The 26349-nt window shown below is 50.1% G+C and overlaps 1 protein-coding gene across 1 annotated transcript; it reads right to left on the reverse strand.

The window, feature by feature from the left end:
* Positions 1–4976: 4976 nt before the first annotated feature.
* Positions 4977–5963, reverse strand: MC3R (melanocortin 3 receptor). Its single transcript, XM_007087062.3, has one exon. The coding sequence runs from the start codon at positions 5946–5948 to the stop codon at positions 4977–4979; it is 972 nt and encodes a 323-aa protein (XP_007087124.1). The 5' UTR covers positions 5949–5963.
* Positions 5964–26349: the final 20386 nt, after the last annotated feature.

A 26349-nucleotide genomic window follows, 5' to 3' on the forward strand; every position in this document is an offset into this window, starting at 1 on the left:
ACCATCCAGCTGCCTTCTCTATAGGCTACGATGGTAGTGTGCCCACCTCCTAGGCTCTAGGTGAGAATTCAGCAAGTTAATGTGTCAGGCTGCTTAACACAGTGTCTGGCCCATATTACACCTTGTAGTGTCTTTCATTATTATTATTGATTTGGCTTCCAGGTAGGTGTCTTTTTTTTTTTAATTTGCTTTATTTTTAATGTTTATTTTTGAGAGAGAGAGAGAGAGAGAGAGAGAGACAGAGCACGAGCAGGGGAGGAGCAGAGAGAGAGGGAGACACAGAATCCAAAGCAGGCTGTGCTGGCAGCTCAGAGCCCTGCGTGGGGCTCGAACCCACGAACCATGAGATCCTGACCTGAGTCGAAGTCGGATGCTTAACCGACTGAGCCCCTCAGGCGCCCCTCCGGACGGGTGTTCTTAGGTGAGAAAGGTTGGCCTCCCCTTTCATTCCGCAGCGTGTCATCTGGTGCTCTCAGCTTCTAGGTTGATGCTGGTTCTTGGACGGCCCACGTTTACCCACTGGTGCTTCACACCGTGGCAAGAAATGGTGACAGGAACGAGACTGAAGCTCCCGGGGTGCTGGTTTTTGTCATTCTTCAGAAATGAGCAGTGCCTGTAGGTGGTTCTCATAGTATGGTGTGCATCGTAATCGACAGCGGATCCTGAAGATTTCAGATGCCTGGCATGACTTCTGATCTAGTAGGTCGTGAGTTTTCGAGATTGGGCTGTTTCTCTGAGACTTTACATTCGGTACTGATACTCACCAAATCTGAGGATCACTCGCAGATTTCCTTCTCTTTGGTTAGACTTGAATTCGTATTTGAGTGTATGCATGAAGTCACTTCTTCATTTAACACGTAATTCTTTGTTGACCAGTTCTACATGCTGGTCCCATAAAGAGTATGGTGGGAGAGATTGATGAGAATTAAATGAATCAACTAACAAGAAAGTATAAGATAGCAACAAGGTCTGTGATAAAATAATACCTCGTGTGAATACCTGGGGTCTTCTTGCGAAAGAGTCGTCAGTGAAGGCATCTCTGAGGATTGGGCTGGAGCCTGAATGACAAGAAGGTGCCGGTCATGGGAAGATACAGGGTGAGGAGAATTGAGGTAGAGGAAACAGCAGGTTCAAAGGCCCTGGGGCAGGACTGAGTCCAGTGGGGGTGGTTGAGTAGGGCCAGGGGAGCACTGGGGATTTATCAGAGGAGATCAGATCATTAAGGCTTTGTAGGACCAGGTAAGGAAGTGAAATTTTATTTGAAGCCACTGAAGAATTTTAGTAGGAAGGTGATATGATGTGATTTATGTTTTTAAAGGATTGCACTGGCTGCTGCATGGAGAATGGATTTTGGTGGAGGTGAGGGCGGGTGAAGGTTTTCAGCCAAGGAGGCTTGAGTATGTTGTAGCCCCCAGCCCTATCGGAAACGATCAGAATTAAACTCAAAAGTTCAACTTAAGGGGCGCCTGGGTGGTGCAGTCGGTTAAGCATCCGACTTCAGCCAGGTCACGATCTCGCGGTCCGTGAGTTCGAGCCCCGCGTCAGGCTCCGGGCTGATGGCTCGGAGCCTGGAGCCTGTTTCCGATTCTGTGTCTCCCTCTCTCTCTGACCCTCCCCCGTTCATGCTCTGTCTCTCTCTGTCCCAAAAAAATAAATGAAAAACGTTGAAAAAAAAATTAAAAAAAAAAAAGTTCAACTTAAGTAAGGACAACAGGCGACGATTCCTAGAGACCCATGGCATCAACCACTGCAGTGATCCTGCCTAGAATCATGATGAGCTTCTGTATCCCCAAATTAGGCTTGCTTATTTATTTATATTTATTTGTTGATATACTTATTTATTTTAAGATTTTATTTTATTTTATTTTATTTTTTTAAATATATGAAATTTATTGTCAAATTGGTTTCCATACAACACCCAGTGCTCATCCCAAAAGATGCCCTCTTCAATACCCATCACCCCCCATCAGCCCTCAGTTTGTTCTCCTTTTTTAAGAGTCTCTTATGCTTTGGCTCTCTCCCACTCTAACCTCTTTTTTTTTTTTTTTTTTTTTTCTTTTCCTCCCCCATGGGTTCCTGTTTTAAATCTGACTCCTGCTGCTTAAAATGTCCAATGAGTTCCCACGTGAAGATGTGGGAAAGTGGCCCTGGCAGCCTAACATTCAAGGTCAAGGTCGTTCCTTGCCCCCCCCCCCCCCCCCCCCCCCAATAAGGGATGCACTTCCCAGGGCTCCCCACAGGCTTTGGAAAAGGAGAGCAAATAAAATGATTAATTGGCTCTTGGTTTTTATGACATTTCTATGGAAACTCTATTATGAAATCCTGGATTCTTGAGTTGTAGAAATACGCATTAGTTTCTCTCCATGGCAGTACGTGCCTCTGAGGTCATTGGGTCATGGCTCAGCCATCTATACTGTTCCCACGAGAGGTGCTGGGGCATTGGACTTGGGGATGTGGGCTGGGCAGCTTGAGTATGGACCTCTGCTTCTCTGCTTGCTAGCTGGATTTTCATAGATAAGCTCCTTAATCTCTGCATTTCAGATGTCTCATCTGCAAAATAAGGGTGATCATGGTATCTGTCTCGTGGAGTTATTGCAGAGGTCAGAGAAGCAAATGCCTGTATAGCACCTAGTACACTCCTTGGCATGGGGTCAGCAGTCTGTGCAGACAAATACTTTTGGGTTTCCGTTATGCTCATCTGAAAGTCCTCTGTGCCCTTGCTTTGTGAAAGGTGGTCCCTAGACCAGCAGTTGTATCCCACTGGGGGCTTGTCAGAGTCAGAAATGCAGAATCATAGGCTCCACCCCAGACCCGCTGATTTGAATTTTTCACTTGAACAAGATCCCAGGTGATTCTTGCGGGTGTTGACGTCTGGACATGCTACTTTAGGCAACAATGTATATAGCAAGGAGAGCTGAGTCAGGTTGGAACGTAGAAACCCGTTGCCAGCATTGTGTTGGTGCAAAGAGACATCAGCACCGGGTGGCAAAATGCACTGTGACCCTAACGAGCTGGGTGTTGTCCAACAACCGCATAAGCCCTCTGGGACTGTTTCCTCATCTGTAAAGCGACTCATCTGTGTTAGAAGTTTGTTGAGAGGATAAGCAAAGTGATGTGAAAGCTGATAGCAGAGAGTGAAAAGTTATTTTTATCTTGTTTACACAGAAAAAGGGCATCATAATTTTTATAGCTATTAACACAATTTTCAAAGAACCTGATCTCTCGTTTTCCACATTTGCTGGCCGAGAGTGGCAATGGACAAGACCTATTATTTGGTGTCTCGATGAAAATAATGGAGAGTGGCAGTGGCCCAGGAACGACAGCCTGGTATTTTTGGAAGCTAAATGGGAGAATTTTGTGGTTTGGCTAAAAGGCATTGCCCTGCAAGGGAACAAGATCCCAGGTGATCACTGTGGTCAATGGCAGTGTTTATACCATTTACAAAATACTCAGAATTGCCGTGTAAGGTTTGATGATGGCCAGGTGTGGAAGTCACCAGGGCACTTCCCGGTGGTGTATTTTAATGTGTCACACGTTTAGCAGCCACATAAGCCTTTTATTGTTTCCAAACATCACAATCAAAGCGAGAGCCCCACGATGTTGCTTGTGTTAGCAGGATGTCTTCAAGTACCAAACACAAAAACAAAAAACAAAAACCCACAATATATTCCAGCACGAGAAAAATGCACGATTGTGCACCAAGGACACAGCATATTATAGGAATCCATTGGTGGGCGCAGTGTGAGGACAGCCAGAAAGTGCAGCCTGAAGCCGTCTAGGGCAGGAAAGGGTCTGACAGGTGTGGCCAGCACGCAGTGACGTATGGCCCGGAGAGACAGTGCCGGTCAGCAAAGCTCACCCAGTGCTCCCAGGATTGAATTGCTGCGCTGGTAAGGTACAGGCACGGACAGCGGGGTCGCCCCCGCTTTTACAGCGTGTTGGACAAAAGGAGCAGTGAACCAAGAAGTTTCCCTTTCGTAGGGTAGCATGCAGGAAGCCGTGTGATAGAGACACAGCTGCTACGAGCCAAAGCAGAGATTCCGAGAAAGCCCCGTGCATGTCCACGGTTTCTGAAAGTCTCCGAAGCTACCGTGAAGCAATTTCTTGAGATGCATGCCCCTGCCCCCAATCCGTGATTCCCTCTCTTGCTTTAATGATGGAAAAGGAGTAATAGGAAATGAAGATTTTTTTTTAAATAGGGAAAACTATACCTTCATAGCAAGGTATCAAAATACTTTGTACACAGGTATGTGTTGATTTTGCAAAAGCACTGTATCTGTCTTTCCTTAGGATTGTGAAAGCTGCCTTCGACTCCGTGCATAAGAACCCCCCGACAAAGCAGCAGCCAAAATAGAAGTGGGTTACATCCCCTTGCTAGTTTTCTTGGGGAGCCTGGTCTGGGGGTCAAGAAGAGGGGCATACATAGCATCGCTTCTTTGACACAGAGCTCAGTGTTTTTAGGAAACTGTTTTTACTGGAAACAGTAATAGAACAAATGCTCAGTCTCTTATGAAATACAGGCGAGGCCATCCGAGCAGCTGACAGCCAGAACTGAGACAGGTCTGCTTGGGAGACGTCGGAACCCCTCTTAGAGTCAACGAGAGTCCTTCTGTCCGGTCTGGCTGGTGGCAGGGAGACATGGGGAGGAAGCTGGTGAGGGAGGTGGGCATTCCGGACCCCAGGTGCACAGAAATGAATGCGGGCAGCACCCTCCCTGCGTTCTGCCGGGGCCTCTTTGGGAAATCAGTGACTTACCCCCTTTGGAATCCTTTCGGAAAGCCTGTCACGTACCACGTCTGTCTTCAAAAGGCTTTGCGGAGGTAGAAGCGAAGAGACACGGGCGGTCGTGGCTGTTGGCAGATTTTGCGTCTTCCGGGTATTTCTTCCCCTCTTTCATTTTTCCCCTTCTAAACACCTTGGCCGGGCGGAGGGCCAACAGTGACGGAGCCCAGGTGCGCGTCCAGGGCCCCGGCGCCCTAGCCCAGGTTCATGCCGTTGCAGCTGCAGAGGATCTCCTTAAAGGTGGTACGCAGCTCCAGGCTCCGGAAGGCGTAGATGAGCGGGTCGATGATGGAGTTGCACATGATGAGGACCAGGTAGGTGTTGAAGTGGGCGGCGTAACAGACGCAGTAGGGGTTGGTGGGGCAGGTTATGATGAGGACGAGGTGGAGGAAGAAGGGGGCCCAGCAGCAGATGAACACCCCCAGCAGGATGGTGATGGTCACAGCCCCCTTCATGCACGAGTGCTGCGGCGGGGGCGCCCCGTCGGCGGGCGGCAGTGCCGCGATGCGCCGGACGTGCAGCCGGGCGAAGAGGAACATGTGCACGTAGAGGGCGCCCATGAGGAGCAGCATGGCGAAGAACATGGTGATGAGGCACACGATGACCATCTTGCTCTCGGAGTAGACGATGAACACCACGCCGCAGACCCCGCAGCTCACCCAGATGGCCGCGATCCAGGCGAGGGCCTTCCGCGCGGTCATGATGCTGTGGTAGCGGAGCGCGTAGAAGATGGTGACGTACCTGTCCACGGCGATGGCCAGGAGGTTGCAGATGGAAGCTACCAGCGAGATGCAGATCAGGGAGTCGAAGACGTTGTCCATGTGCTGGATGAGCCGGTCCCCGAGGGCCAGGGAGTTGCTGTTGACGACGGCGATCATGACGGTCTCCAGGGCGTTGGACACACTCACCAGCATGTCCGCCGCCGCCAGGCTGCAGAGGAAGAAGTACATGGGCGAGTGCAGGTTGCCGTTCTTGACCACGGCCAGGATGACCAGGATGTTTTCCAGCAGGCTGACGATGCCCAGCGCCAGGAAGACCTCGGGCTTGATGAAGACCTGCTCGCAGAACCCGCTGCCGCTCTGGTTGCCGAAGGCAGGGCTGGCAGGGTGCTCGGAGCTGTTGGGCAGCGTTGGGTGCACAGACGGCAGGCAGCACGAGGCGTTCATTGTTAACAGACGGGCTGATCGGAGCGGGGGCTCCAGCGACGTCCAGAGGCTGCTGCTGCTGCTGCTGGCTGCTTCCTGGAAAGAAAAAAAAAGAAAAAGAAAAATCTCCCTCCAGATGCTTGCTGTGGATGCCCGTCCAGTCCAGACCGAGGCCTGGTTCTCCCCGAAAATAACAGGATGGAGAGAGGGAGAGAAAGTCAGCCTGGAGACAGACAAGAGAACTTTTCCTCTGCTTCTCCAGGACAAGCAGTTTTACGGACACTCTTCTCCGTCGCCTTCCTTCTGTCTCCCTCTTACCTTTTCCCCACCTGGGAATGGAAAAACCCGCCTCTGGTTGCTACAGTTTCGGCTGTCTTCATAGCAGGACCGGGGACGTGGTACCTGTTGCTAGGAGGGAGGGGTGAAGTCTCAGTCTTCATACGCTGGCTGCAGGCAGCCAGCTCCTACTTTGTCTTCAGTGCAGTGAACCGACCACTGAGCATCGGACGCCTCTCTTGACTGGCAGCAGGTACCCGCTCGGGCAGGGAGATGAAGAAGCAGGCTGGTGCCCTCTGCAGGCCAGACTGCTCACCTGTGGGCTGGCTGGGCTGAGCACTTCGTATTTGTCATGGAAACTGCCACAGGCATCCATTCATCCAGTTTGTTCATTCATTTTTTTTTTTTTTTTTAAATAGCTGTCGCTTATGGAGCACCTACTCTGTGTCAGCTCTCTGCTGGGTGCAGGGGACGTGGTGGTGAGTGAGACCTCCACACCATCGTGGTTTCTCCCGGACTTGGTGGGTGTCCGAGGTGGGAGAAGGGAAATCAGGCCGGTGTGTTTCATTGTGATGAATGCATGGTGATGGCGGCAGGGGGGGCGGGGGGCACGTGGGGGGTGGGGTTCCGGACCTGGATGGTCTGCGAAAGTTCTGGAAGAACGGGCATCTAAGCCTTGACTTGGCGGAAGAAGAGACCGTATCCCATGGTGCGGTGGGGCTGGGGTTGAAGGAGGTAGAAAAGGGTCCCAGGCAGAGGGAGTCACATGCCCTAAACCTGGAGACAGAGAGCACTGGCTCTCCACCCTGGCCGTGGGGATCATCATAAACTAGGGGCGTCAGGACCCACCTGACCTCTTGAATCAGGATCACCAGGGAGGGGTAGGAGGACCCGCGCAGATGTGTGTTCGATTTCGACAGGTGAGCTGGGGCAGAGCCAGGGTTGAGGTCTACTGAGAAGGGAGGTTGGGGTGTGTGTGTGTGTGTGTGTGTGTGTGTGTGTGTGTTTAAATTGAAGTACAGTTGACACACATTGTTATATTGGTTTCAGGTGTACAACATGGTGACCCGACAAGCAGTGCTCGGCTCAGGGTCTGTAGTCACCCTCTGTCACCAGACGATGTTATTACAGAATTACCGACCATATTCCCTATGCTGTGTTTTTCATCCCTGTGATTTAGTTATTTTACAAGGAAGCTTGGTGTTTTTGAGGAACCGAAAGTAGTTTGGCCAGAGTGTGGAGTTGGGAGACACAATTTGAGAAATGAGGGTGCAGAGGTCTTTATTTCTTCTATCATTATTATTTTTAATATTTATTTATTTGGAGAGAGAACGAGTGGAGAGAGAGAGAGAGAGAGAGAGAGAGAGAGAGAATCCCAAGCAGACTCTGTGCTGTCAGTGCAGAGCCTGATGTGGGGCTTGAACTCACGAACTGTGAGATCATGACCTGAGTTGAAAGCAGGAGTCGGACGCTTAACTAGTTGAGCCACCAAGGCACCCCTGAGGTTTTTATTTTTAACAAAGGGTGAGAAGTGCCTGGATCCAGAGGGACGGTATCCGCCATATGTGGGAGTTTGGACCGTCTGCTGAAGGTGGTGGGGGCCAAGGAAGGAGGGGCTTTAGGCAGTGGGGGGTGAAGGGGGGTCCATGCTGTAGAAAGACTCTAGGTTGCAGGGTGGAGAGCGGATTGGAGGGAACCAGGGAGGCCAGGGCTGCGGAGGCCTTTCGAGCTGGAAAGTGTGGAAGGCAGAATTTAGCAGTAGACTTCACTGCCTGGTTCATGTCACGTCCGGTGCTGCACACGAGGATCTTGCGAACTCGGGAAGCACAAATCCCTTTGCTCACACACACACACACACGCACGCACGCACACACATGCACATACATACACACACGTGCACACACACGCACGCACATTCCAGATGGATTTAGCGATCATCTAACTATCGTCTGTGTGTGGGTGTATAGAAGATAGAAGAAACATGCATAAGGAAATAGAAGAGCTTGTTAAATATTTATAAAACTGTGGAGAGATTTCTTAACAAGATGGGCAATCCAAAATTTAGAGTATGAAAAAAAAGCACCAGAAGCAAAGCAAAAAGACAGACAGGAAGAAAACATTTGCCGTAGACCACGAATGGTTACTGTCTCTTACAGAAAAAGAATTCTTTCAGACCAGTAAGAAAAGAATGAATTACCTCTTAGAATATTGGGCAGAAGATATGAACAGAAAACCAGTGAAGAAGAAATACAAACGGATAATAAACATGTGAAAAGATGTCCGTCCTTCTGGGGAGTTGGAGAAATGCAAATCAGAAATGAGACTCCGGTACCATTTTTCTGGTTAGATTAACAAGAACTAAAAAGATATCAAATTCGGGAGAGAATATTGGGAGAACAGTCAGCAGGCACTCCTGGGGTTTGTGAATAGTCTCATTGTTGGCAGTTTCTACTAAAATGAAAGATGCGCCTGGGTGGGGACCTCAGTCTGCCTCGGGGCATAAGGAATACCACTTCTATTTATTCTCAATAGAGCAACTTAAATTTTTTTAAGCTTATTTATTTGGGGGGGGCAGGGACAGAGAGAGAGAGAGAGAGAGCTCAAGTGAGCGAGCAGGGAGGGGTAGAGAGAGAATCCCAAGCAGGCTATGTGGGGCTCAAGCTCACAAACTGTGAGATCATGACTTGAGCTGAAATCAAGAGCTTAACCGACTGAGCCACCCAGGCGCTCTGAGCAACTTAATTTCTGATGTGAAGCCACTCATCTTCCAGGTTGGGGAAAAAGACAATCTTTATCCTTTTTTGGGGGCTTCTCCTCCTCCCCCTCAGGACGCATCCCAGGGTGTATTCGTCCTGTCTTGTCTGTGGTTTCAGGGACACCCGTGTTACCTGCAAAGCCAGATTATCAAGCAGGGGACCGTTCCTCCTCTGCTGGGCCCTTTGCCCACTGAGCTTGACTGAGCGGACGGAGCCTGGTGCTTCAAACCTGCGTCCCCAGAGGCACCCTCTCTGCTAATGAGTGTTGATTTTGTGTTCCCTAAACACAACCCCCCACCCCCCACCCCTGCTTTCCTGGGGGAGCTGCACAGATGCCCCATTACTTTTTAATCGAATCTTACCTGTAAATGAGTTGGCTCTATTAATAACAATTGCAAGACACGATAGGCTCCCGCAGCGTTTCCGTCCATTGTTGGAGGAGGTGGGGGGCCCTGTTTTGGATGTCCTAATAAACTGGAACACGGAGAGGCTTGTCCTCATCCTCCTACCTTTCCTCTCTGCCCAAAGGGCTCTTCCCACGACTTCCTTGTACATGCATCTTACCCTTTAAGACCCGGCTCCGATGAGAACTGCCTTTTTTTTTTTTTTTAACAGCTTTCCTTAAATCTTAGGTACTTTATTCATTTTATTCCCCCTTTAGCCACTACCTCCCCAGCCCCCACACTGACAGAATTCAGCTTTTCCTCCTCGCTGTCACGGCACGCGGAATGTTCTATAACTGGAAGTCACGTCCCGTGTCCCATGCCACTAGACGGGGACAGCGTTGGCCAGAGGTCACGTTGGAAAGGATGATGAGATTTTATCATTAACGCTAATTATTTCTGGGGAGGAGACGGCTCTCACGCCTGCGTTCCCATCCCCCAGCCTGCCCCTGCTTTCGGCCGCCTCTTGCCGGGCGGGTCCTCGGGAGCTGGGTGTCCATTCGCTCTGCCGGGTCTCACGTCCGGGGCTTCCCCCACCCCCCAAGGTGTCTCGGGATCTCCCCTGATGTGGGGGGAGCGGTGGTGACCCTCCCAGACTGATCAAGTTCGGTTTGGAAGTGAGGGCGGTGGGAGGACACCGTCTGGGGTGATGCACCCCGAATAAGAGCTGGAGCCGCGGAGGGAATTCTCCGGCCTCCTGCCCTTCGGGAAGACATGCAGGGGTGCCCCACGTGCTGCCCATGCCTCCCTGTGGCCCTGCACCTGACGGCTTCATTCATCTCTTCTCCCTTCTCCCTCACGCCCACCCGTTTCCTGGGCTCCTCCCCCAAATGAGTGACCTGCTCCCAAGTCTGTCACGGGTTCAGCCCCGAGGAGGAAGGGAGAGGACCCCCCCCCCCCCCCCGCTAAGGTGTACCGCAGGCCTGCTGTGTGCCACGTGTCCGGGCTCTTCTCTCCTCTTGGTGACTTCCTCCAGGAAGGACAGAAGGCAGGGCCGTGGGCTGCTCCCCGGTACCGATTCTCCCCTTCTTCCTCACTCATGGGCTCCTCATTTACTGAGGACAGCAGCATGCCTGGCCGACACACTCATTTCCCAGCCTCCCCTGCAGGCGACATGACCCGATTCTGGCCAGGGGTTGTAGGGGAAGCCCAGGCAGGTGACGCAGCTAAGCCAACTAGCAGACCCAAGTAGCACACGCTCTTTTGCCCTTGACTGTTTTCCCTTTTTGCTGCCTGGAATGATGACGTGAAGGCTGGAGCTCCGTCTCCTGTTTTGTAAGTCTGAGGACAAGGGCCCAGATCCTTTGGGGGCCCCCCAAACCTGGAAAGTGGCCTGAATCCATGCTGGCTTTACACAGAGGCCGTCAAAGTCCTGAACTTCTTGCCTCCAGGTTTCTAGTTATGTGATAGAAAAGCAACGTTTTATTTACGTCAGCTCTGGCAACGTCAGGTGTTCTGTTCCACACAGCTGCACAAAACCCCTGCAGCGTGACCATACTCCGTCATCTCTGTTTTCTGCCAGAAACCTGTTAGGTGCTTAATAAACGTTTGAAAGGAAGGAGCCCAGTGTCTTTCTCTTTTTCCACTCTGGACGATCTTAATTGTGTGATACCCCGACGGACCCTCCTTTGTAGGTGCTGTTAGGAAGTGACCCCATCAGACTGTAATTTGATTGATAATCTCTCTCCCGTTAGACCGTGTGCTGCTTGTCTTATTTATCCTATACACCAGTACTTGGTATAACCAACAGCCTCTCACATCCATAGCAGACGCACTTTGGACCACAGCTGATGGGTTTTGAAAGAAAGCAAAACTATAATCTTATCATCTGACTCTGAGTTGTTCCTCTCTGAGAGATCTACCCCAGAGAAATGAAAAGAAGCGGTCACACAAATTCTTGGAGGTGGATGTTTGTGGCAACCTGACTCCTAATAGCGAGACGGTGGAAACAGCCCGATGTCCCTCAGCTGGGGACCAGATAGACCAGCTGTGGCATAGCCACGCCGCGGAACGCGACTGAGCAATAAAAGGGAACAAAATACTGCCACATGCACAGCATGAATGACTCTCTGAGTGGAAGAAGTCGGACATAAAAGACTACATTTTGTGTGTTTGCACTTACGGGAAGCGCGTGCGAAAAGCAAGTCTGTATCGACAGGAAGTAAATTGGTAGTTGCCTTGGACTGGGAATGGCAGCGGGGGCGAACTGTCAGTGGGCGCACTTGGGGTGATGAAAATGTTTGAAAACTGGATGAGGGTGATGGTCGTCCAAGTCAGTAAATTTACCAAGAATCCTTTGCTTGTACACTTAAAATGGGCGAATTTCACGGGGTTTAAGCGTACTTGGCCAGGTGGTTAAAAATACGATTGTGATAGGTGTTCCCCGTGCCTTAAATGGAGTGTGGTCGCGTGAAGACTGGCTACTGGCGTGTCCCTTCCCAGAGGAGACCAGAAGGATGTCCTTTCTGAAAGCAGACAGTGGCGCTTGGGATAGGTACGTTGCGTGCACCTGTCTCCAGACTCCAGACTCTGCCCTCACCCCCCGGAGGTTCTGAGAACCGCGCAAAGCGAATGGTGCTTGCGTGCTCCAGATGGGTAGCTCGAGGACCCTTCCTGAGCTGCTTTTCAGCTTTATGCGCATCTTCCATTGCTTCCTTAACCTGGACAGACATCTTATTCCTGTGATCACCAGCTCCAACTTTATTTCCTTTCTTGGAAGCCTTTCCCATGGTTTTTATCCTGTCCGTTGTTTTCACCGCCCATCCAAATGAAAACTTCCATTTTCCTTTCTTTTCTTTCTCTGTTCCAGGCAGAGACTTTAAAGCGTATTTTATAATTTTATCCCTTTATCTTTTTGAGGAAGACACTATCTTGAAATTACTGGAAGGGGGGTGGGCAGAATGTGCCGGGGTCTTGGGGGGACTTCCCGATTAATTCTGACCGTTCTAAGTGAACATTGACTGCTTTCTCTACTCTTCTTTTTTTTTTTTTTTAATTTTTTAAAAATGTCTATTCAGTTTTGAGAGAGAGAGAGAGAGAGAGCAGGGGAGGGGCAGAGAGAGGGAGACACAGAATCGGAAGCAGGCTCCCGGCTCCGAGCTGTCAGCACAGAGTCCCACGCGGGGCTTGAAGTCACAGACCGCGAGATCATGAGCCGAGCCGAAGTCGGATGCCCAACCGACTGAGCCACCCAGGCGCCCCACCACTCTTCAACCTTCAAGCCACACGCCCTGGCTTCTGCCTTGGTCACTCCATGGAAACGGGTCTTGCAAAGGGCACCTGTGACCTCCTTGTCATTAAGGAAGGGGGTGCGTCTTCACCTGTAACCGTGTCCACTTGAGTTAACGTTTGGCACCAGCGACCTTCCTTTCCTTCTAGATCCCTTCTCTTCCCCTGGCTTCCATTGCGCTGCGTCCTCCCGGTTTCCCTCCTGTTCCCGTGGCTGCTGCTTCTCCACCCGCTTCTCAAACCCCTCCTCCCCTACACCCCTGAGCATTGAAGCTCCCCTCTGCTGACCCCAAGCCTGCCTTCTCTTCTCACTCAGTTTTTCTCCCTATGGAGTCTCATCCTGCTCCCCCCTCCAATGTCCTGCTCTCTGCCAGTGGCCCCCAAATGTATACCTGTAGCTCAGCCTTCTTGGAGCTTCAGACCCTTTCTCTGACCTCTCCTCACGGGTGACTCGCGCTGGCACGTCCAGTACTGACTTTGGGTTCTGCTGCCTCGGGTCTGGCCCAACCTTCAGTGTTTCTTTTCCCGTGAATGGCCTCACTCTCCAGCCAGCTGCGCACACCAGACAGCCTCCGTTGTCTTTGCCTCCCCGGCAGCCCTTTCTCCTCCTCCTGGGATTTATGCCTCTGTCTTCTTCCTTTTCTCATTCCCTGTGGTTGGAGTGGGTCTGGGAAAACCTCGGACACGTGCCCCATAAAGACCTCATAAAGAGTCTCTGAGCAGTATGGTGGCCGCTGAAATTTAAATGACTTAATGTAAAGCCAAGTTGAAAATCCCCGTCTTCAGCTGTCCTTGCCATGTTGCGAGCGCTCGGTAGCCACATGTTCTACCCTTTTAGCCATAGCGATGGGTCAGGTGCCCATTCAGGAGCCACCCTTGGGGTGATGAACGCCCTGTGCAGGTGGTGACTGTGGAGTACGAGATGGGAGAAGAAGGGGCTGCCTGAGGATGAAGCCAATGCAGAGGAAAGAAAAGAAGATTCAGGCATCCTTCGAGTGTTCGATCCAGCCGTGTCTGGAGCTTAACATTGCTTAACTTTTCAGTCACGCGTCAGTCACATCACCCCGATTTTTGTATCTCGATCCAGAGGGTTTGAGTTGCCCATCTGCCATTTGCAGTTGATTAAAAAAACGAACGTCCTGATAGTAACGACGACCTTCTGAACGTGGAAGTAAGGTCTTTAATCGTCATCTTGAGCGTGCAGTCAGTGCGCCACGGGGAGAAGAGAGCCCTTCTTACGCCCGTGGAATCAAGGTGACTTCTTTTCTGCCGGATCTCGGTTTGCTGGAATTTGTAGGAGGGGCGCGAGCGCCAAGAGACGGAAAAGAAAGAGGGGAGAGACGGTTGTAACTCAGACTGGTCGCCCTCATTGCGTTGGGAGAGCCGTTGAAGCTCTTGTGCCTCTGTTTCCCTCTGCCGACGATGAAAGAGCAATAAAGAGCCTCTTGTTCAGCGAGTGCAGAGTATCTGCAGTTTCGTTCTTAGCGCTTGCATTGTCGTTGGCTCTAAAGACGGCTCTCTCTTGGGGCGCCTGGGTGGCTCAGTCGGTTGAGCGTCCGACTTCGGCTCAGGTCACGATCTCGCGGTCCGCGAGTTCGAGCCCCGCGTCGGGCTCTGTGCTGACGGCTCGGAGCCTGGAGCCTGTTTCAGATTCTGTGTCTCCCTCTCTCTCTGCCCCTCCCCCGTTCACACTCTGTCTCTCTCTGTCTCAAAAATAAATAAACGTTAAAAAAAAAAAATAAAGACAGCTCTCTCTTTCTTGTTAACGCGTGCTCTCTTTGTGATTGACATTCTCCAGAGGGGGCTGAATTCATGGGCCCGAATTCCCATCTAGGCACACGGCGCATAGAGGGAAATAAAAACAGTGTTATGCTTTTGCCGAGGTCCCGGGTCCTTCTCATTTTACCAGCACCCACCAGACCCAAGACTAGGCCAGTGTCAGGGGGCGGTGGGCCAGGCAGGGATGAAGCAGGTGGCAGGTGGACCCAATATTCGGGTGAAGCTTGAGGCCACGGAGCACATTTCAGGAAGATGATGAGCCGTGGTCTCCACGGGTGGGCACTGAGGGTCCCGCAGTCCTGCTTGGTGATGGGGAAGCAAGAATGCAGGGGGGTCCAGGCCAGCACTTCTTGTCCGAGCGTGGACGGACTGGATGTAAAAGCAACAGTTCACATTTGATGGAGGGCTTGTTGTGTGTGAGACCCCGTGGCACCCTCTTTGTGGGTGAGAATGGAAATTGCTGCTCTGTGGACGGGGACACTTGAGGCACAGAGATGTCCTGCGATTTGGGAACGGCACACAGATAGAGAATGGTAAGCTCCTGTCTGGCTGTGGAGCTAAAGAGCTCAACCCCAATGTTATAATGCTTCTCTCCATATTGAGAATAGCTACTTGGAGCCCAGCTGTGGGACTGGAATTTTGGGGAGAACTCCAGTTCCTGGGAGACATTGCGAGGGGCCAGACAGGACCCCAGGCCTATAGAGAGCATGGCTTGGGGTGGTCATAGCAGTGAGGGCACACAAACTAAGCTCAGAGTTATTCCACAGGGAAGGGGCTTGGTGACGGAAGACGTTTACAAGACTCTCCTCGAATTATTTGTTTTATTTTATTATTTTTTAAATGTTTACTTATTTTTGAGAGGGAGAGAGACAGAGTGCGAGCAGGGGAGGGCAGAGAGACAGGGAGACAGAGAATCCGAAGCAGGCTCCAGGCGCCGAGCTGACAGCACAGAGCCCGACGCGGGGCTCGAACTCACGAACCAAGAGATCGTGCCCTGAGCTGAAGTCAGACAGTTAACTGACTGAGCCACCCAGGTGCCTCTGTCCTCAAATTATTTAAAAGCAGTGTGAGAAGTGCACGCTTGGCCTAAATCCTCACCCACTATGACCAGCCATTGTCCATCACTATTATGGATCGTCTCTTCGTTTAACCACAGAGATCCCAAGAGTAGTTTGAATCAGGTGCGCGGCTGGCCAGTCAGGGCCTGCGCTTCCCAGCCTGCCTTGCGGCTGCGCGGCCACAAGACCGTGGACGTGAGCCGACGTGAGAGCACAGCTTCCGCGTTGTGCCGTCCGAAGGGATGAGACGTTCTCCCAAGCTTCCTCCTGGCCGTGATGAGGATGGGGTGGAGATACGAGAGACTACTCCTGACCCAGGAGTGGAAATCCTGTATTAAAGTCGGCCAAGCTTCCTCATCTGCCTTGGACCACTTCCTTCAGGACCGTTCCATGAAAGAGGAATGAACTTTCAAGTCCCCAAAAGTTGCGACGCTTCAGACAAGTCTCTACCTGACACGCAGCTGACTCTTGTATCGTAATGTAATTTTATTTTCCCCACCAGAGAGCAGGCTAAAGATGGAGTTGTTCTTTCGTAGACTCACAGAGCGGCATTGGTGGAATTCCGAGTCTGGCCGGAAAGACTGAGATGATGTGAAAGCGTGGTGATAGAGCTATAAAGCAAGCATTAGGGGAGCGCTGGGATTCCTCAGCCTGGCGTGGCTTGTTGGAGGCAGTACTTAAACTCTAAGGCACATGGGATCGCACACACCTCACGTGGCCAGTACTGGTGAGCCTACACGTGGCTGGCCTAAGATGGCCAAACACTAAAATTGCACTTGGCTGTACTTGTGGAGGAGGATTTACATGATAAACTGGAAAGTATCGCTGAGTGACGCCTTGTTCGCTCCGGGGGTCCTTTTCGAAGAGGACGAATCATCTTCCAATCTTGCCAAAAGAAAGAAAGGCCATGTGGCTCCTTCTGTCACCAGTCGCACAGAGCTGTCCTCCCGAGGAGCTTATAAGGTCCTGGGGCGGGGAAGAACTTCTGGCAACGAATCCAAAATGGTTTAGGTACAAAAAGAGGGATTTACTTTCTGTCTCATATCAATGGAAATTTCAGGGGGTTTATGGATTCAGGCATGGCTGGATTTAAGGCTCAGTGAATTTAACAAGGACCCAGGGCACGTTAGTGCGGGCTGCCGTAACAAAATACCAGAGCTTGGATGGCTTACATGATGGGAATTTATTTTGTCACGGTTCTGGTGGCTGGAAAGTTTAAGATCAAGGTCTGGCGGAGTTTCTTCTCTGGTGAGAGCTCCCTTCCTGGCTTGCAGGTGTGGGTTCTGGCTGTGTCCTCACATGATGGAGAGACAGCAGAAAAGCTCTCTGGCATCTCTTCTTACAAGGACACCAGTCCCATCGGGGGTGGGGGGCACCCTCAAGACCTTATCTAAACCTCATTATTTCCCAAAGGCCCCACCTTCAGATCCCATCTCACTGGGGTTAGGGCTTCAACAGAGGCTTTTGGGGGAAGCACGATTTAATCCATTGCATGGAGTCACTTCATAGCTTGGCCCTGTCCTCCTTCACGTTGGCCTCAATCTTAGGTTCCGTGTTGGGGTAAAGGTGGCTGCCGGCAGCTATAGGCCCGCCCGCTGTGAACTCAAGTCCAAGAGAAAGGCGTGAGGGCCTCGCTCAATCAGTGCAAGACGCACAGACCTCGTCTTCTTGAATCTGTTTGGACCAGGAGCTCGTCCCTCAGCCATCTGTTCGGGGCAGGGGAATGCGGTGTCTGGACTGGCCAGGGCTGAGTCCTGGGCTCCGTCCTGGGGCTGCGGGGAAGTTAGCTGCCCCTGAATCCCATGCACCAGAGAGCGGAGGGTGGTTCCCCCGAGGAGAGTGTAGCGGGAAGGGAAAGGGGGAGAGCAGGATTGGGCCGAGGGAGGAGCTGAATGGCGATGCAGGCCGGCCTCAGCCCATCCTGGGGAGCTCTGGAGATACATGGTCCGTCAGAGTCATCCCTGTTGGGCTGAATGGTTGGGCCTTTATACCGACCATGTCAGTCATTGGCTGTGGGCTGGGCTGGTGCTCCGCTTTGAGCTTGGGCACGATGGCATTCTGCAGCTGAGGCAGATCCTGAGGGAACTAGACAGCTAGAGGCTCCTAGCCGACAACTTGAAGGGGCTTAGAGGGGGGCCCGGCTGGCGCAGCACCTTGTTCACCCCAAAAGAACGGGTGAATATGTGCCAACACAGAGATGTGGGCAGGCCAGTATCAGCAGGGAGTGTGCTTACCGTGTGTACCCAGGAATTGAGTTTTACAGCACTACCAACGTTGTGGGAGAGCCGGAGGGGATGTGTCCCTGACCTCCCTCACGGAGTGACACAATGTCTGCTTACACGAGGGTGCCGACTGCAGCGGCTCCTGTGACAAAGGTCTGGGTTAGGTCTGTCCTTGGCTGGAAGCTCATGTTGTTACGGTGTGTGGTTAGAACAATCAGAGGGAGATTGCTCACCGCCCGAGTGTGAGTTGCCGTCAGGGACAGCCCCGGGGAAGGAACGAGAAAACAGCTCATCCATGAGTGGGGCACATTTTATGATGATGTACATCGAATCAGGAGTTTCTGATATCTATTCGTAACGCTCCCATCGTGGCCAGCCACTTCACTGTGTAGCTGAGTTTTAAAAATCATACTTTATGTATTTTATTTTGGGATAGTTTTAGACTTACAGCAAAATTGCAGAGACAGCGCAGAGCGTCCCCCACATGTCCCTGGTCCCCCTTCCCCCATCGTGAACATCTTGCATCATCACGGTACCTTCGTTAAAGGCTGGGAAACCAGCTTTGGTCCACTGCTGCTCACTGCACTCCACATTTTGTTTTGATTTCGCTGGTTTCCCGTTAATGTCCTCTTCCTGGTCCAGGGTCCCATGTAAGAAACGACATTGCATTGAGTGACCACGTCTGCTTGGTCTCTTCTGGTCTGTGACAGTTTCGGTCTTCCCTGGCTTTTCATGACTTTCGTGATGGTTTTGAGAAGCACCGGTCAGATTTTCTGTGGCAGGTCTCTTAATCTGGGTTTGATTTTCTGGAAAGAATACCACAGAGATGAGAATATCACATCATATCAGGGGCACATGGCACCCACCTGGCATCACTGGGATGCTAGCCTTGGTCGCTTGCTGAAAAGGATCTTCTGTAAGTGAGTTTTGATAACTCAAACTTGGCTTCAGGGGGTCTTAACATTTTTATGTGAATTTCTCTTGGGGTCTTAAATCTCAGCTTTTACTCACGGAGAGGATGTGGGTTGTGATACAAGAGTATTAATTAGCTGTAATACTGATGGGAGGGCAGTTTCTACATCACTGTCTGATGGCCTTCCTTCTGTTCCTTCCTATATACTGTTTCCTGCCCTTTCTCCACCAGATTCAACACTGCTGAGTACCCAGACACCTACTCTGCCATGACATTAACAGCATCTGCCTGGGAATATTCCAGTGTGTCAGGCACTTTGCTTCTTCCTTCCTTCGTTCCTTCCCTCCTTCCTTCGTTCCTTCCCTCCTTCCTTTTCATTTCTCTGCAGGTTTTCATTTTTATGTTTACATACAAGTATATAAATATATTAATTTGGGTTGCAGTTAATCTGTATTAATTAAATGGTATGCAGAACAAAATTAGCTCTGTTTTTCCAACTCCGTGTCCAAATATTTTAATTTTTTTAATGTTAATTTTTGAGAGAGACAGAGCGTGAGCAGGGGAGGGGCAGAGAGAGAGAGGGAGACCCAGAATCTGAAGCAGGCTCCAGGCTCTGAGCTGTCAGCATGGAGCCTGACACGGGGCTCAAACTCATGAACTGTGAGATCATGACCTGAGCCAAAGTCGGACGCTTAACTGACTGAGTCACCCAGGTGGCCCCCCCCCCACCAATATTTTAATACTGTGCATTGAAAAAGCTTTTATTGGGGCGCCTGGGTGGCGCAGTCGGTTGAGCGTCCGACTTCAGCCAGGTCACGATCTCGCGGTCCGTGAGTTCGAGCCCTACGTCGGGCTCTGGGCTGATGGCTCGGAGCCTGGAGCCTGTTTCCGATTCTGTGTCTCCCTCTCTCTCTGCCCCTCCCCCGTTCATGCTCTGTCTCTCTCTGTCCCAAAAATAAATAAAAAACGTTGAAAAAAAATTAAAAAAAAAAAAAAAAAAAAGAAAAAGCTTTTATTTCCCAACTTATTTTAGGATTTATTTTTACTCATAATTAGGTTCCTGATATCTTATATGTCTGTTAATCTCTATCTCTTTACTTTAAGTTGAGCTACACATACCACAAAATTCATAGTTCTAATACAGTGATTTTTAGTACATTCGTAAGGTTGTGCAACCATCACCACTGCTGATTCTAGAACATTCTCGTCACCCAAAATGGAAGCCTCAGCCCCTGGCAAGGACTAATCTACTTTCTGTCTCTGTGTGACAATAACTTCTGGATCACAAAACCTTCCATTTTCTCACTTTGTCATTTTTCAGCTTCAGAAACAAACAAACAAACAAACACCCAACTATAAATTTTCCTGTTTAAAGTTCTGCGTGAAAATTATAAGAACATTCAAAACCACAAGACCACAAATTTCTTCTTCTCAATCTCTTGAATTTCAAGGAGACTCTGAATGGCGAGTGAGTTGTTTTCTGAGCACTTCAATGCAAGGAACAGGTCAGGGTACTTTTTATGTCTTTTTTAAAAGAACATCTTTTCTTTGTACTCTGCTGGATCTTCTTTTGAAAACTTAGAGTAAAACCCAGTTTGCTTCTGCAAGTCTGTCTTCTTATGGCTGATTCACAAATTGTAGCAAATTAATGACAGGAGGCAGGGGTTTCTTGTGTGCAGGAGACAAAACCATCCATGTTGTTCTAAGTTTGGCTCGATGCCACCAAGTCTGGCTGAAGGATCAGATCTGATGCGTAAAAAAACCCTCTGCGGTGTCCAAACATACTCTCCGTATATTTCCTGGTTTAAAAAAAAAAAAAATCTTAGCACATTAGAGTTGTGTTTCCTTCATTAATCGCGAAATGGAGTGCTTTTAACTTTCCTCAGCTCCTCCCTTTTTTCCCCCTTTGCTTGGTTAACACTTGGGTCTTCTGTTCTGAATGTTGTGTTTCTGGGGCCATTACCTAGGTGAAGTTATGGCTGTAGGGTTTGTACCATTGAGTTGTTTCACACCAGGGTGGGCTGGTGCAGAGCAGGGCTTTCCCTCCGTAGATGGGCATCTGGATCACCCAGGAAATCTTGTCAAAATGCAGAATCTGGTTCAGTAGGTCCGGGGGATAACGATGCTGCTGATTCACAGACGACCTGGAACAGCACGGAGAGAGATCTAGCCATTTTTAGACTCTGGGGAACAGTGCTCTGAGGAACAGGCCCAGTGTGGAACGCACTCTGATGATGGTGGGGAGCAGTCCACGCCCAAACAGCGGATGTTCCCAGCTGTTGTGTTCATATCAGTGCTTTTCATGTGTGACCAGTGATGGTGGCCAAAGGCTCCACACTGGGGCTGCTGCCTAAAAGGGTAATTTGGGCCCAATGTCCTGCCCTTCCTGGGGAGTCTATGCCTCACTTTCACATCCTTAGTGAATTCCTTTATACTTAAATTGGACAGGGTGGGTTTTGTTATTTATGTTCAAGAATCTGGCCCATCCTTACATTCCAATTTGGGTCAGTAAGTGCTGGCCATCTGGAGATCTGGGTGGTGAGAAATCCCAAGGCTTCGTCAACTTGGAAGAAGACTGCTGGGATCGATTAGCAATGCCTGCACTGATACAGAACTAGGGAACAGGACCACGCGCATCGTGCTTTTGACATCCCTGTGCCATGGTCTGTATTCGTTTCCTAAATGCCGTAGCTTAAAACCACAGGAATTTATTCTCTCACAGTTCTGGAGGTCAGAAACCCAAACTGGGTTGGCAGGGCTTCGTTCTTCCTGGAGTCTGTAGGACAGAATCTGTTTCCCTGGATATTTTGGCTTCTAGAGGCCCAACTGCTCTCTTGACTCATGGGCCCTTCCTCCGGTCTCAAAGCCAGCAGTTAGAATCCAAATCTCTCTCTGACCTGCTTGTATTGCACCTCCTTTTCTAACTCTGGCCCTCCTGTGTCCCTCACATAAGGACCTTCTGATGACATTGGGCCCATCAAGATAGTCTGTCTTAAGACCCATCACCTTAATCATATCTGCAAAGTTCCTTTGGCTGTGTAAGGTAACAGAGTCTAAGGATTAGGAGTGGGCATCTTTGGAGGCCACTATCCTGTTGGTCACATGTCTGTTAATCAGCGTCTCAGATCCTCTAGGGGTCATTCTTAGCACACCCATAGATGCTCAGTTCTTTGGCAACTGACTCACACTAACTCAAGATTAATGTATTCATTTATAATGATGACACCCCTCTTCAGAGACCAAGGTACTTGAGTGTTGTGTATAGAGGGTCCCGTCTTTCTGAAATTCCTGGGAATGTAGACTGTTACCCGGAGGGTTCTTGATGACTTAGGAATCAGAGAAGAGGAGGCAGGATGGTTGGGAGGGTGCACCTGATTCCATGAAAGCCTAAGAGAACCCTCTTGCCCTGTTGGTGGGAAGGCAGACTGGTGCGGCCGCTCTGGGAAACAGCGTGGAGGTTCCTCAAAAAATTAAAAATAGACCTACCCTATGACCCAGCCATAGCACTGCTAGGAATTTACCCAAGGGATACAGGAGTGCTGATGCATAGGGGCACTTGTACCCCAATGTTTATAGCAGCAATAGCCAAATTATGGGAAGAGCCTAAATGTCCATCAACTGATGAATGGATAAAGAAACTGTGGTTTATATACACAATGGAATACTACGTGGCAATGAGAAAGAATGAAATCTGGCCTTTGGTAGCAACGTGGATGGAACTGGAGAGTGTTATGCTAAGAGAAATAAGCCATAGAGAGAAAGACGGATACCATATGTTTTCACTCTTAAGTGGATTCTGAGAAACTTAACAGGAACCCATGGGGGAGGGGAAGGAAAAAAAAAGAAAAAAAAAAGAGGTTAGAGTGGGAGAGAACCAAACCATAAGAGACTCTTAAAAACTGAGAATAAACTGAGGGTTGATCAGGGGTGGGAGAGAGGGGAGGGTTGGTGATGGCTATTGAGCAGGGCACCTGTTGGGATGAGCACTGGGTATTGTATGGAAACCAATTTGACAATAAACTTCATATTTAAAAAAAAAGAAAATCTTTATCCTTAAAGCAGTTCTTCTCCCTAGAGCCTGGGAAACTCCTTTCCTTTCGATAGAACAGAAACTGGTAAACTATGGCCCACCACCTGTTTTTATAAATAAAGTTTTATTGGGACACAGCTAGACCTGTTGGTTTATGTATGGTCACGGCTGCCGTTATACTAGAATGGTAAAATTTAGTGGTTATGACATGAATGGCCTGCAAAGCCCAAAGTATTTACTCTTTGGCCCCTTGTAGAAATGTTTGCCAGCCCCTGAAACCTTACTACACACCTCTGCCCCCCAAAAAGGTGAGTCTCAATCTTCAGCATGTGTTAAACTTGCCCGAAGGAAGACACAAATCCTGGAATGGGGTCCAAGAATTTGCTTTTCTATCAAGTTCCCAGAGGATCCTGATGATGCTGTCTGAGGACCACACTTTGGGAGCTGCACCACTAGGCTGTAAACTCTGCGAAAGCAGGGACTCCGGTTCTCTGGCGTATGCGGTTGTGACATTGCGGGCACTTAATGCATGTCGTAATAGCTGAGTAAGTAGCTGGTCCTGTTGTCTTCCTCTTAGAGCCGATCAATGCTGATGCACCAAAAACACCTTTCTATGTGTGTGGTGAGCGAAATCCTGCCCCCTCCCCAAAGACGTCCGTGTCCCAATCCCTGAACCTGTGACTATGTTACTTTCCGTGGCAGAAGGGACTTCGCAGTGTTGATTCATACAGTGGACTTTGAGATGGGGAGATAATTCCAGATTATCCAGAAGGCAGGCACGGAGACCCGCCCCACAAGCACGCTTCTTGGTGTGGACACCCTTCCGCTCTGCGTCCTGATTTCCAGGCCCTCCTCCCCTTCCACAAAAGCAGCTGGGCCTGCTACGTGCTTGTGAGCCCGGAGTTGAATTAGGACACTCCTCGCACAGCCTTGCTCTCCCTGTTTAGGGAAACAGAAGTCAAACCGCTGTTGGCAGAAGCTGAGAGGAGAGAGCGCTGCTGTTCTTGGTGACACGTGAGGAGAACGGTGCGTGTCACCTCTGCTGACGCCAGTGCTCTGGATTGGAGAGCAGCGTCCGCCACCTGCACACCCCTTCCCCTCATTCTGCAGGAGGCTGGTCGGTCCCCCGGGCAGACACCTGCTTTCAGCCGGAGGCCGAGATCGGATGAGGGATCGGCACAGTGCGGTGGCTTGATGCAGGGCCACGCGTCCGGCTCTCGTCCTGGAACCTCTGCAGGAGCACCATCCGGGGCCGGCCTCCCCCCACCCCGTGTTCGCCGGGATGGAGACAGGCAGGTAGAAAATGCACCTGTGTGGGGCAGTGAGCCGGGGAAGGGTGCCGCGGCGGAGGGGTGACCGGCACCCCCAGCTGGAGCGACAGCAGCCCTGGAGCAGGCAGGCCCCGCAGACACGTACTTGTCTGGGGCGAGGGGCCCAGGCCACGTGCCAAGGTCGGTGGTCATCCGCTGTGCAATTCCTCCGCCCCCGTGGGTAGACCTAGGCGAGATGTCTCTCTCTCTCAGCTGGAGGCAAGCAAGCCTCAGAGAAGGGCTCGGCTGCCGGCTGTTGGCCACTGTGCTCTCTGCAGCCGGGGAGAGTCTCAGGCCTGGAGAGGGACAGGGCAGCGCACAAACATCCACCGCAGCCCTTGTCCGTGGCCTCTGGATGATGCAAACGCGTGATCGCGTCCGTCCGTTTCCATCAGTCAAGTCTGCTCAGGCCGAGCTGCACTCAGAGTGGTCAAGCTCTAAAGCCAAACAGGAAAAGAAAATTATGAGGAGCCAGAGTCACCCTCTCAAACCCCAGTGAGAGGCTCCTGCCAGGAGAAGCCATGGGAACGTAAACCAACCAAAGGAACAGGGAATTTCATGTCTTTCGTGTCCTGGGTACCAAGCTTATCCTCGCGGAACATTGCACCGGCTAGGATCTCCCTATTTATTTATTTATTTATTTATTTATTTATTTATTAAAAAAAATTTTTTTTTAACGTTTATTTATTTTTGATACAGAGAGAGACAGAGCATGAACGGGGGAGGGTCAGAGAGAGGGAGACACAGGATCTGAAACAGGCTCCAGGCTGTGAGCTGTCAGCACAGAGCCCGACGCGGGGCTCGAACTCATGGACCGCAAGATCATGACCTGAGCCGAAGTCAGCCGCTTAACCGACTGAGCCCCCCGGGTGCCCCTAGGATCTCCCTATTTAGATGATCTCCCTATTTAGATGATCTCCCTATTTAGATGATCTCCCTATTTAGATGATCTCCCTATTTAGATCTCCTTCTTTAGATGATCTCCCTCTCTCTGTAGAAAAATACAGAACATAGAGAATTGAGCTTGCGTGTGTTAGGTGTATGTATTCCTCACACCTGTGAGAATGGCTAAAATTGACAACGCAAGAAACAGCAGGTGTTGGTGAAGATGTGGAGAAAAGGGGAACCTTCTTGCATTGTTGGTGGGAATGCAGACTGGTTCAGCTGCTCTGGAGAATGGCGTGGAGGTTCCTCAGAAAACTAAAACTAGATCTACCCTACAGTCCAGCAATTGCAGTGTTAGGTATTTACCCAAAGGACAGAAAAGAAATAAAGATTTAAAGGGGTACATGCACGCCGATGTTTATAATAGCATTATCAGCAATAGCCAAACTATGGAGAGAGCCCACATGTCCACGAACATGGATAAAGAAGGGGGGTTCCACGGTTTCACACATGTGGAACTTAAGAAGCAAAACAGATGAACATATGGGAAGTGGGGGGGGGGAAGAGAAGAGAGGGAAACAAACCGTAAGAGACTCTTAACGATAGAGAACAAACAGGGTTGAGGGCAGGAGGTGGGTGGGGGATGGGGCTAGATGGGGGATGGGTATTAAGGAGGGCACTTGTTGGGATGAGCACTGGGTGTCGTATGTAAGTGAGGAATCCCTGAATTCTCCTGAAACCAGTATTGCACCGTATGTTAACTAAATTTTGAATTTAAAAAATGTATCATTGGAGCCCAACACAACACTGGTGTCCTTGCCATCAGCCTGCCCACGGCCCCCTTTTGTTCCTGTAGAATATTAATCCTTGTATGCTCTGCCCTTGAGCCGCCAAGAAGTGGTATCCGTGTGTGGGGAGGATGGACGCATAATAAATACGATAGAGCACGACAGATGCAATAAAGAGGTCACAGTTGAGACCAGAATTAGTTCTGACCGTTTGACATGCTTTCACAATGTTCCTCTGTTCCTTTGGCTCGCTCTCCTCTGTGGAAGGATTTTGTAAGTGGTGGGCCCAGCCACGGAAGTTCTCTCTTACTGAGCAAGATCTACAAATCACAACCGTTGGCCTCCTTCAGAGTCCGATGAGGTTGACCGTGAAGATTTTCTCGTTTCGCTGAATTCATAATTTAAGGGAACATTGGCTGACAAAAATAGATACGGACATCATCTGAAATGGAAGGGGACAGGAGAACATTAAGTGCTCCAAGGACAGGTGGGTTGACTATTTTGTGCTGGAACATCTCTCCCTGAAGCAGAAGGAGAAAATAGCTCTGTATATATGATCCGAACCATGGTAACACGAGTGTTTTCTTTGCTAGGAATGGCTTTTTTTTTTTTTTTCCCCTTAAAGCCAAGGCTTTTATAGAAAACATTTCTTTCAAAGAAAAAACAAGAGTGGGCTTCTTGGTTGGCAAGGAATAGTCCAGGTTTGCCTCAAACGCGCTCATACTTTTTTGAGA

Source organism: Panthera tigris, chromosome A3 (genome assembly GCF_018350195.1).
Source record: "Panthera tigris isolate Pti1 chromosome A3, P.tigris_Pti1_mat1.1, whole genome shotgun sequence".
NCBI classification, from domain to species: domain Eukaryota; kingdom Metazoa; phylum Chordata; class Mammalia; order Carnivora; family Felidae; genus Panthera; species Panthera tigris.

Bases quoted from the DNA above. Each gene is read 5' to 3' on its own strand.
- MC3R (XM_007087062.3), bottom strand. From the start codon at position 5,948: ATGAACGCCTCGTGCTGCCTGCCGTCTGTGCACCCAACGCTGCCCAAC.